This window comes from Coregonus clupeaformis, chromosome 7 (genome assembly GCF_020615455.1).
Source record: "Coregonus clupeaformis isolate EN_2021a chromosome 7, ASM2061545v1, whole genome shotgun sequence".
Lineage (NCBI taxonomy): Eukaryota > Metazoa > Chordata > Actinopteri > Salmoniformes > Salmonidae > Coregonus > Coregonus clupeaformis.
In genome coordinates this window covers 32,861,735-32,873,237 of record NC_059198.1, presented here as the reverse complement: position 1 = coordinate 32,873,237, position 11,503 = coordinate 32,861,735, and the positions used below count along the sequence as shown (strand labels likewise).

At 44.2% G+C, this 11,503-nt stretch overlaps 2 protein-coding genes across 2 annotated transcripts; both read left to right on the top strand.

Annotated features, from left to right (window-relative positions):
- Window positions 1-1,485: 1,485 nt before the first annotated feature.
- Window positions 1,486-4,334, top strand: LOC121570599 (prolactin). Its single transcript, XM_041882066.2, has 5 exons — window positions 1,486-1,577; window positions 1,670-1,782; window positions 2,634-2,741; window positions 3,274-3,456; window positions 3,621-4,334. The coding sequence occupies exons 1-5, from the start codon at window positions 1,538-1,540 to the stop codon at window positions 3,807-3,809; spliced, it is 633 nt and encodes a 210-aa protein (XP_041738000.1). The 5' UTR covers window positions 1,486-1,537; the 3' UTR covers window positions 3,810-4,334.
- A 280-nt stretch (window positions 4,335-4,614) lies between these two features.
- LOC121569766 (dual specificity protein phosphatase 3-like) lies at window positions 4,615-10,971 on the top strand. The gene is made up of 3 exons (XM_041880944.1): window positions 4,615-4,827; window positions 9,033-9,265; window positions 9,833-10,971. The coding sequence occupies exons 1-3, from the start codon at window positions 4,706-4,708 to the stop codon at window positions 10,039-10,041; spliced, it is 564 nt and encodes a 187-aa protein (XP_041736878.1). The 5' UTR covers window positions 4,615-4,705; the 3' UTR covers window positions 10,042-10,971.
- Window positions 10,972-11,503: the final 532 nt, after the last annotated feature.

Sequence of the window (11,503 nt, the reverse complement as noted above, 5' to 3'; positions counted from 1 at the left end):
GTTCACTCATGTCTTCCGGCATTACGGGGTACCCGAGGATATAGTGTCTGACCGAGGCCCCCAGTTCACCTCTAGAGTGTGGAGGGCATTTATGGAACGGTTGGGGGTGTCGGTAAGCCTTACCTCGGGTTACCACCCGGAGAGTAATGGGCAGGTTGAACGTGTCAACCAGGATGTGGGTAGGTTTCTGAGGTCATACTGTCAGGACCGGCCGGAGGAGTGGGCGAGATATGTGCCCTGGGCCGAGATGGCACAGAACTCTCTTCGCCACTCCTCCACCCAACTAACCCCTTTTCAGTGTGTGTTAGGGTACCAGCCGGGTGCTGGCACCATGGCATGAGAGCCAGATCGGAGGCCCCCGCTGTGGATGAGTGGGTACGGCGCTCGGAGGAGACGTGGGACGCTGCACACGTCCATTTGCAGCGTGCCATACGTCGACAGAAGACGAGCGCCGACCTACACCGCAGTGAGGGGCCAGTGTACGCACCTGGAGATCGAGTCTGGCTCTCAACCAGAAACCTGCCCCTCCGCCTGCCCTGCCGGAAGCTGGGTCGGCGGTTTGTGGGGGCCGTTTAAAGTCCTGAGGAGATTGAACGAGGTGAGTTATAGGTTAGAACTACCTGTTGACTACAAGAATATTAACCCCTCGTTCCATGTGTCTCTCCTCAGGCCGGTGGTAGCTGGTCCACTCCAGGACTTTGAGATTGAGGAGACTCCTCCGCCCCGTTGGACATCGAGGGGGCTCCGGCGCACACCGTGAGGTCCATCCTGGATTCTAGACGCCGGATGGGGGGTCTTCAATATCTCGTGGAGTGGGAGGGGTACGGTCCGGAGGAGCGGTGCTGGGTGCCAAGGAGGGACGTGTTAGACCAGTCCCTACTGACCGATTTCCATCGGGGTCATCCTGCGCGCCCTGCTCCGCGTCGTCCGGGTCGTCCCTCGAGCTCGGGGTCGGCGCACGGCTGGAGCCGCGCGTCAAGGGGGGGGTACTGTCACGGTTTCGGCCGAGGCTGCTCCTCTTCCTTGTTCGGGCGGACTTCGGCGGTCGTCGTCTCCGGAGTACTAGCTGCCACCGTTCTATGTTTCTTGTTCATTTGGTTTTGTCTGTTCATAACACCTGTCCCTTATTTGTGTCTTGATTGTTCCCCTTATTTAGTTTGTTTGTTTGGGTCAGGTGTTATGCGTGATTGTTGATTGTCAGCCTACCTCTGTATAGTGTATTGTATTTCTCTCGTTGTGTTTTACCGAGAGCTCGCACTGTGTGCGCTTTTCTTGTTTTTGACGCACTGTGTTTTTGTGCGTAATTGTTTGCGCCACCCGGTTGGGTTGGCGACTCGTGTGTTCTCGTGTTTTGGTGAACATTACTAAACGGTTGAAGTCATCCTGGTGCCTGCGCTTGATTCCTTCCACTCACCTACATACACCATTCTGACAGCCACTATATAAGGGGGACGAGAAGGAACGACAGCCAAAAAGCAAGAGAGGAAGGACAAGAAGACAAGGATAGAAGAGAAAAGAAAAAAAGAAACAAAGAAAGATGGCTCGCCGATCCCAGGGTACCAAACTCCATTTAGCAGGTGAGATTAAATGTGTGCGTTTAGTCCGTGTGTGAGAGTTTTTGATGGAGGCAAGTTGACTAAAGCCAAACCTCTTTCTCTCTCTCTCTCAGTTCTGTGTCTAGTTGTCTCCTGCCATGCCATTGGCCTCAGTGACCTAATGGAGAGAGCTTCACAGCGATCAGACAAGCTTCACTCACTCAGCACTTCCCTCACCAAGGACCTGGTCAGTAACCACCATCCCAGCTAGCACATTTGGTTCCTTGGAAGTTGTGGGAACGTATGTTGTTGTTTTCACATTGGTTGTGGGAATGAAGCCATACGTTTCCTGACCAGTAAAACTGAACGCTTTTTAAACGTTCTGAGAACAGAAGTGACAATTTAGCCTGTTCTGGGAACGTTTATATTTAGGTTCTGAGAACGTTTTACTCTGGTTCCTTGAACGTTTTCCTGGGAGGTTTTATTATCGCTCTGAGGACGGACATTATAGGTTGTTTGGAGGTTTTTTAATAACTTCCTTAAAACTTTCACTGAATATTTCAATAACACGCAGCCAACACACCTGAACATGATTTTAAATAGAACCATGAGGAAACCTGTAGGAAACGTTATGCTGAAGAACTGAAATTCCCACAGAAGAATGTTATTTCTTAATGTTCTCTGAACTATTTGAGAATATTCTCAGTGCCAAACCAGTTGAAGAACGATAGAACATTACAACATTTTTAATTAAATGTAACAATGTTTGAACTTTTAGGAAATGTTCTGTTAAAGTAATGAAATGAAAATAACGTTTTTGTTGTCAAGTTCTTTTATTGTGCTGAGAATGTTCCAAAGCCAAACAACTATCCTGCACCATTCCCAGAAAGTTGTAGGAAGGTTGTATTGAAAATAACCATAGGACAACCATGTACGTGGGTCTGTGTGTGTATGTGTGTGTATCTGGTCTGTTTGTGTTCAAGATGTACTGTATGTATCGTTAAATTAATATGTTCAGAGTATTATGTGTCAGAGTATGTTCAACTTGAGTTAACCTTATTATAACCACTTTTGTGCCATTCTCTCTCTCTCTCTCAGGACTCTCACTTCCCACCCATGGGACGAGTGATGATGCCACGCCCCTCTATGTGTCACACCTCCTCACTACAGACACCCAAGGACAAGGAGCAAGCACTCAGAGTATCGGTCAGTAAAGCTCTGTGCTCTCCACACTCATCTCTTTCATCTCTCTATTAGTTATAATCTCTCCCCCTTCTCTCTTTTCCCAATCTACTTGCTAGAGTATTTCATTAATCAAATCTACAGCCGTGTCCTGCAACAACCTCTAGCCCCTAGACACAGATCTGAGAGGATTGGAGAGGTATGAGCAATATGCATCCAGCAGTCTTAGATTAGTGAAGTTGTGGAGATGAAGGAAAGGAGACTAGGAGAGGAAGCCCCATAACTCAGATGTACCCTTCCTCTCCTCTCTCTCTGGGTTTGTCTCCTCCCTATGGTATATCTATGTTAGTACTCATCCCGTTCTAAAAAAGCAGTGCATTCAACAAGCTGCACAAGGCCTTCCTTGACTAAACCTGCAATCCCAGTCCCTACTCCACTTCGTCAAGCCTGATTAAGACCTTTTTTTTGGAAAGTTGCACTCATTAAAACTGCAGGAACGTTCTACCATGTGCAGGATCTATCTTTCCTTCATGACTTTACCCATTGTGTTCCTCAGGAGAATGAGCTGATCTCCCTGGCTCGCTCCCTCCTCCTGGCCTGGAACGATCCCCTGCTGCTGCTCTCCTCCGAGGCGCCCACTCTGCCGCACCCCTCCAACGGCGACATCAGCAGTAAGATCAGGGAACTGCAGGACTACTCCAAGAGCCTGGGAGACGGACTAGACATACTAGTCAACAAGGTGGGTGACTGACGCTGTGTATATGTGTGTTTATGTGAAGCATACCAAACTCTACATGTACTAGTGGTTTTAGTTCAACAATTGAACACTGTGTGCAAGGTGACAACCTTTTTGCACCATCTTCTGCTTTAAAACAACATTTCTCTCTTTCTCTCTCTCCATAGATGGGCCCGTCCTCCCAGTACATTTCTTCAATCCCCTTCAAGGGTGGAGACCTCGGCAATGACAAGACCTCCCGCCTCATCAACTTCCACTTCCTCATGTCCTGCTTCCGCAGGGACTCCCACAAAATCGACAGTTTCCTCAAGGTCCTTCGATGCCGGGCTACCAAAATGCGACCTGAAACATGTTAGGAGAAAATGGCAGCCATTTTGGTTGTGGATTGTTCTATTTTCAAACTGATACAGACAGAGCCAAAATGGGGTAGCCGTTTGAAGGATAATTCAGGGGATTGGTTTGTTAAATTAGATTTTGTGACATGAATAATCCTCTCTGTCATCTAGATTACCTTTGGACTATTCATAGACTATACATTATATTCAACACCTGTCATCTGAACCACATTTTACCAGTGTAATATACAATTCAAGAGGTTTTATTATTGTTTATGTTCTGTAATGTATTTCATCAACAATATTCAACCTAATATTGGCACTTATAATCATTGAATAATCATCTTCAATTATTTATATAGATAACAAAAGCATCCCTCCAAGTCATTCTTAGTAGATACAGAGGGCTATGTAGATAGTTGACCAATGACCATCATGATAACATTTGCACTTTAGAATACGATTTCTCAAGTCACTTATAGAACTTCCCTTATACTATACACAATGTACTGTTTCACAAAATACCAATAAAATCTTAATTGCATTATAAAACATGAATACTTGCAGTCCTACCAGAGCTGTAGATCACTTTAAATTGTGAAACCGGGTTAAAATATTTTACGTGCACTGTGTGTGTATTCGTTAAGTTGTTATAACTGTATTACTGTACAGTAACATACTATAGGTATATGATGAGAGTGGGCGTGCGCAAGCAGGCTTTCAAAACACCCAGACCCTCGGAGCCTCTCTCTGTGAGAGAGAGCAATGCAACAGCCGAGTGAAAACCTGACTCCTCTCCTGGCCGCTCTGTAAACCGACACCTGTTCGCCACATTTGACAGCTCTGCTCTAGTCAAGAAGAGGAAGAAGCAAAATCAGAGCACAACCAAGCAGCATACCGTGCCAGCGTGAGTCGACATGTCAGACTATGAAGTGTCAGTGCAGCAGCTCAATGATCTGTGTGCCAACAGTGACGGTTACTACAGCATGCCAACACACCATGTCGACGAGGTGTTCACCAGGATATATGTTGGAAACGCGTGAGTTTCATTTGCTTGAGTTAATGTGTCAATGAAATGTTCATTCGAAACTTTATGGACAGGTATAAGGCTATTCGATCAACTTTAGTCTTGGCAACACTTATCTGAAGCTAAATATGAAGTACCAGTATTATGAAATTAAAATGGAGTATAGCCTAAGTGTATCCACTGGCCTAAGTCATATACACTGATTGTAAAAAACATTAGGAACACCTGCTCTTTCCATGACATAGACTAACCAGGTGAATCCAGGTGAAAGCTATGATCCCTTATTGATGTCACTTGTTAAATCCACTTCAATCAGTGTAGATGAAGGGGAGGAGACAGGTTAAAGAAGGATTTTTAAGCCTTGAGACAATTGAGACATGGATTGTGTATGTGTGCCGGTTTGAGTGTTTCAAGAACTGCAACGCTGCTGGGTTTTTCATGCTCAACAGTTTCCCATGTGTGGCAAGAATGGGTCCACCACCCAAAGGACATCTTGCCAACTTGACACAACAGTGGGAAGCATTGGAGTCAACATGGGCCAGCATCCCTATGGAACACTTACGACACCTTGCCCATGCCCCAACGAATTGAGGCTGTTCTGAGGGCAAAAGGTGGTGCAACTCAATATTAGAAAGGTGTTCCTAATGTTTTGTCCACTCAGTGTAGTTACCTCTGCTAGCCAATAGGACTACAGTAGCCTATGTTGTGAAAATAACTTACTGGTTTTATTGTATTTGTTTGCTTTTATCATCCTGGTTTTTAAATTAGACATTTATTGACAAAAGCCACACTGAAACAAAACTGATTAAATTAATTAAATATTAGCATATCAGATAAAATAGTCTATGATGGAACAGACAAACGAGTTTAAAATAGGCTGACACACTTACTCCCTAACTAAACTATAAGGCAAAATTAAAATAACTTTGAGGGCATGCACGCTTTGTACCTCAATCTACCATACACACTTCCCCACACCCCTTGAATAGACTGATTCTATTTGGGTGAGCAATCTGTGTGGATGTGAACACACACACACACACACACACACACGCACAGACACACACGCTTATGTTGTTATTATATGGTAATAGATAAGGATGGATATAAAACAGATCTGACCAGTAACTTGAAGACAGAATGGAGACAAATGGAGAGAAAAGGTTTTCAATGAACTGTTCAATTACCAGCTTGATTTGAGATATGTTGGTTGTGGAATAAGGAACAACAAAAACAGCCCCACCCAAAATAACTCAAGGCACCTCATTAATGGAACATTGCCTTAATGGGACTAAATGTGTTACATAATAACAGGACATTTTTATCGTCATACTGCCCATAGGATCTTTATGTACGTACTATAGCCGAAGCTGTAGACGGGACTAAAAGTACAGCATCTCGCTGCTAATCTATCCTCCTTCTCCCTAACAATGTTTCATATATTATTGACTGTCTTGGTATCTTCAAGAGAATAATTGAAGTGGAAGGATGGGGCAGCAGGAGAGAATACTTTTACTTAAACACACGCAGGTCTTTTCCGGGAGGTTTCAGAACTAACGTTTCTATGAGTGATCTTTGCTCAGAATGCTCAGAATGCAGAGCCCCACCTGTTTAGCTAAAACATGTTTTAAAAAATGTGTTGCCTGTTTTGCATTTTATTTTGGCATTAATACGTCACATACCAGTTTGCAAACAATGTAAAAATAATATTCTTTGAGTTAATAAAGCCGCATACGAACATGGTCTCTTTTTGCTTTCTTGAGTAAAGCAGCTCCAAAATGCAGGCGTTTCAGCCTAGCTCAGTGCTTTCTATGGTGGTGGGGCAGCCAGTGGAAAATACGGAGCGTGGGGGTTGGTAATGTTCTCTAGTTGTGCAGTGATTGCCTCAGTGTTCCGTCACTCATGGAGACACTATGTCACCGCAAAATCTACAGGGAGAGCTCGAAAATTCAAGCCCCTTGGGTGCTGCCGTAGAGTTACATTAGAAGTGCCCATCCAAGAAGGCCCAAGGTCATTGGTCACAGATAATATGATGTCAAATCACGTTATATCTACCGTAGCTTTGATTGGACTGATCATGTCAACATCATACTTTCAAAATCTTAGCTAGCAAGCTAGCAGTCATCATCATGTATCAAGTCGACAATCTACTGGCAAATCCTTTTCAATCCTTGTCATATTCAAGTGAGAACAGCACAACATCGTGAGTCCAAAATGGCCTTGTATGCTGCATAAATGATGTAATATACCAGGGAGATATGAATACTGTAGCTAAGAAAGTAATACTAAGTGTATGTTGTGTAGTAAGCTGTTAGCTGTTGGTGGTGCACATGTAACCTATAGCCTGTTTTAGAGAAACGTAATCATTGAATATTGTAAGAACTTTCATTGTCTGCTTATATGCCCCCTTTATTCATCCTACGGTTCTGACTTGGTGTACAGGGATAATACTGTAAGAACGGCCCATGTTCTGAATTCTGTCGCTGTACGTTTCAAAAGTGCTGAACAAATACTTATATTGACTACGTCCGTCCTAGCTCGCTCATTAATGTCTTAATGAAAATTACGGATTGCCTCTTATCCGCTCATCGTTCCCTTATGCCATAGTTTGTACATCTCAATTGTCAGTAGAAACCACATTTGTTTAAGCAAGTCAGCCATATCAGCTATGTTTTTTTTAAAAGACAGTAAATGAGGCTGATTGAACTGTTTCGCTGGCAGACAAGGCTCCGCTGATAGCCAGGTGTAGCAGTGGTAAGTCTGGCCCAGGGGTGCGAAGGTGAACAAGAAAGGCACTGGAGCGACAAACCGCCCTTGCTGTCTCTGCCTGGCCGGTTCCCGTCTCACCATTGGGATTCTCTGCCTCTGACCCTATTACGTGGACTGAGTCACTGGCTTACTGGTGCTTTCCATGCCGTCCCTAGGAGGGGTGCGTCACTTGAGTGGGTTGAGTCACTGACGTGATCTTCCTGTCCGGTTTGTCGCCCGCTCTGGCTCGTGCAGTGGAGGAGATCTTCGTGGACTATACTCAGCCTTGTCTCAGGGTACTAGGTTGGTGGTCTGTTGATATCCCTCTGGTGGTGTGGGGGCTGTGCTTTGGCAAAGTGGGTGGGGTTATTTCCTGCCTGGTTAGCCCTGTCCGGGGGTATCGTCGGATGGGGCCACAGTGTCTCCCGACCCCCCACCCCCCTGTCTCAGCCTCCATTATCTATGCTGCAATAGTCTATGTGCCGGGGGGCTAGGGTCAGTCTGTTATATCTGGTGTTATTCTCCTGTCTTATCCGGTGTCCTGTGTGCCTCAGGACTACCTGGCATGATGACTCCTTGCTGTCCCCAGTCCACCTGGTCATGCTGATGCTCCAGTTTCAACTCTTCTGCCTGCGGCTATGGAACCCTGACCTGTTCACCGAACATGCTATCTTGTCCCAGACATGCTGTTTTTCAATTCTCTCTCTCTACCACACCTGCTATTTCAACCTCTAAATGCCCGGCTATGAAAAGCCAAGTGACATTTACTCCTGATGTACTGACCTGTTGCAACCTCTACAACCACTGTGATTGTTATTTGACCCTGCTGGTCATCTATGAACGTTTGAACATCTTGGAGAAAAATCTGGCCTTAATGGCCATGTACTGTTATAATCTCCACCCAGCACAGCCAGAAGGGGACTGGCCACCCCTCAGAGCCTGGTTATTCTCTAGGTTTCTTGCTAGATTTCTGCCTTTCTAGGGAGTTTTTCCTAGCCACCGTGCTTCTACATCTGCATTGCTTGCTGTTTGGGGTTTTAGGCTGGGTTTCTGTATTGCACTTTGTGACATATGCTGATGTAAAAAGGGCTTTATAAATACATTTGATTGATTGATTGATCTTAGAGACTTACCCAGAAAGACTCACAGCTGTAATCGCTGCCGAAGGTGCTTCTACAAAGTGTTGACTCAAGGGAGTGAATACTTATGTAAATGAGATATTTCTGTATTTCATTTCAAATAAATTAGCAAACATTTAAAAACATGTTTTCACTTTGTCATTATGGGGTATTCTGTGTATATGGGTGAGAAGAAAAATAGATTTAAGCCATTTTGAATTCAGGCTGTAACAACAAAATGTGGAATAAGTCAAGGGGTATGAATACTTTCTGAAGGCCCTGTATATGCCTGTTTACAATACCACTCTAGGTTTGTAACGGTTATGACACCTACAGTACTTTGTTTTTTAGGTTTGTGGCCATGAACACGATGCGTCTGAAGAAGCTAGGCATCACCCACATCCTGAACGCAGCGGAAGGCAACTCCTTCATGCACGTCAACACCAACGCAGAGTTCTACGCTGGCACGGGCATCACATACCACGGCATGGCCGCCAGTGACACAGACCACTTTGACCTCAGCGTCTACTTCGAGGAGGGGGCGGACTTCATCGAGAAGGCCCTGGCACACAAAGATGGGAAGGGTAAGATAAAACCTTTCTGAGACAAGGGAAAATGCACACCGGAGTTAGTGAGGTGCAGGCCGATGGAACAAAACACTTAGACAGAGCGATAGAGTGTTTAGCCACCTCTTTTTCTTTTGAGGTAAAACAAAGATGGGAAGGGTAAGGTAACAGTTCATTGTTTTGGTGTGAGCCTCTGGATGAGATCAGTGGAATATAATACAATACATTACAGTACATTACATCATCGCGCTAAGATGATGAAAATGGGCTTTTGTGGTCTAATGGGATGATTCAGTTTCAACACGTAGTCACACCAGGGATGGATGGAGAGTCGACTTCAGAAGAATCAATTATATTTTAATAGATTTTTGGCACCGTGCATTTAGAAACTGGAAATTGAGTTGAATTCAAATGCAGAATTGTCTCAACTTTGAAATATTAAATGAAATACATTTTGATGCAATATTTTATCCCAGGATTTTATGTAATATTTTATCCTTATTTGTTGCAATATTGTATCCTAATAGTTTATGCTATATTGTGTCCCGTTCTCTCTGACCTCTAACCCCTCTCCACGTCCCTCAGGTAAAGTGTACGTCCACTGCAGAGAGGGCTACAGCCGCTCCCCGACGCTGGTCATCGCCTACCTGATGCTGCGCCACAGGATGGACGTTCGCTCCGCCCTGTCCATGGTACGACAGAAGAGAGAGATTGGCCCTAACGACGGCTTCCTGCGCCAGCTGTGTCTCCTCAACGAGACACTGGCGGCCGAAGGAAAGTTCTGGAACCAATGACAGTTTGGGCGGAGTGGGTTTCTTTCCCCTGTACTTGTACCTTACAAGTATGTACAGATAAACAGACACGTGAAAGAGTGTAGGTATTCAGGACACCTGTAAATGTACACAGATACACACATTCACTGGCTGCCATCCTTGTCTTGTAGGCTGGCTCAAGCATGACTTGTCCTTTGATTTCTATTCAGACAGGTATTGTATACAAGTGAATCCTCACACTCAGGAACAATGCTGCCACCATCCCTCCATCTCTCGGCACCTTCCTTCCCTCCATCCAACCTTGACCCAATTCCTTCAGTCAGTCACACTGCCAGTCTTTTCTAGCCTCTGTGATGTGAAGCTTGCATCTACTCTCAAGGTGATTTCTAGAGAACCATTGAATGGTTATGTTGTTTACTTTTCCTTCCGTTCCATTTGAGTGTCTTAATGAGAAATAGTTAACATTCAGATTTAGTCCTTTGTTGTAGCATGTTTTTTTGGCACTTTAATGAGAAACTGTGTGATGGTTTACATAGTGAGGCCTACAGTCTTACTGCGATCATGCTATATTATTTTACACACACACACACACACACACACAGGGCATGAGGACTAAACTAAGACCCCTGACCAATCGTTTGTATGACAGACAGTCCTCCCAATCCCATCTGTTCGATCATATTATTCCACAGCTTCCCACTGCCGGTAACACAGATCATGTGACACACCAAAACAATGATATATCCTATTCACAGTAATCACAGTTTTTTACAGTCTACGATGTAAACACTGCCAGAATGGTAAACACTGCCATAATGTGAAGTATATTTGGTTTATTTTTAGTTAGTAGAGACTTATGTAGTATTGATATTGTTAACCTACTGTATGTATATTAAATGTAACATTTTGATGTATGTTTTATTGTATGTAGGCTATGAAATATGATTGAAGATAAACAGAAATGCATTTATTTTGTATCTGCACATCATTGACATGTTTTTCCTCTATTACTGAATCATTATGCAAAGTAGGTGCTGTGTATCGGTTCTCGTAGGCACAGAAGCTCACCTTTTACTGATGCACACAAACACTGGTCAGTGCACTTGATCTCAAACGACACCTGTGATTGTTATCTCTCTTTTCATGATACAGTGCCATAGGGCTCGGGACAACGGAATAGGGTGCCATTTCGGACATTTGGGACTAGCCTAACGATGAGCTTCCACCATATTGTTGTCACCCGTCAAGTATTTTCCAAACAGTGCAGATGAAGGGGAGGAGATGAGCAGAGGGCAGTAAGTAAGTAAGTAAGTAAAGTAACTGGTTTGGGACATTCATCAGTTTGTCCTGGTGAGGGTGCTGTGGTACGACGGTAAAAGCTGCATATTATATCTCAGATTGAATAGTTTGCGCGAACTGAACATAGTCAAACTGTTATTTAGATGTTTTAAAAATAATAAACAGTTTTGATAGAATTGTTTGT

Excerpts from the sequence above, each read along its gene's own strand:
- LOC121570599 (XM_041882066.2), top strand. The coding sequence starts at position 1,538 with ATGGCTCGCCGATCCCAGGGTACCAAACTCCATTTAGCAG. Across the intron at positions 1,578-1,669 it reads TACCAAACTCCATTTAGCAG|TTCTGTGTCTAGTTGTCTCC; the intron begins GTGAGATTAAAT and ends TCTCTCTCTCAG. Across the intron at positions 2,742-3,273 it reads AGCAAGCACTCAGAGTATCG|GAGAATGAGCTGATCTCCCT; the intron begins GTCAGTAAAGCT and ends TGTGTTCCTCAG.
- LOC121569766 (XM_041880944.1), top strand. The coding sequence starts at position 4,706 with ATGTCAGACTATGAAGTGTCAGTGCAGCAGCTCAATGATCTGTGTGCC. Across the intron at positions 4,828-9,032 it reads AGGATATATGTTGGAAACGC|GTTTGTGGCCATGAACACGA; the intron begins GTGAGTTTCATT and ends TTTGTTTTTTAG. Across the intron at positions 9,266-9,832 it reads GGCACACAAAGATGGGAAGG|GTAAAGTGTACGTCCACTGC; the intron begins GTAAGATAAAAC and ends CACGTCCCTCAG.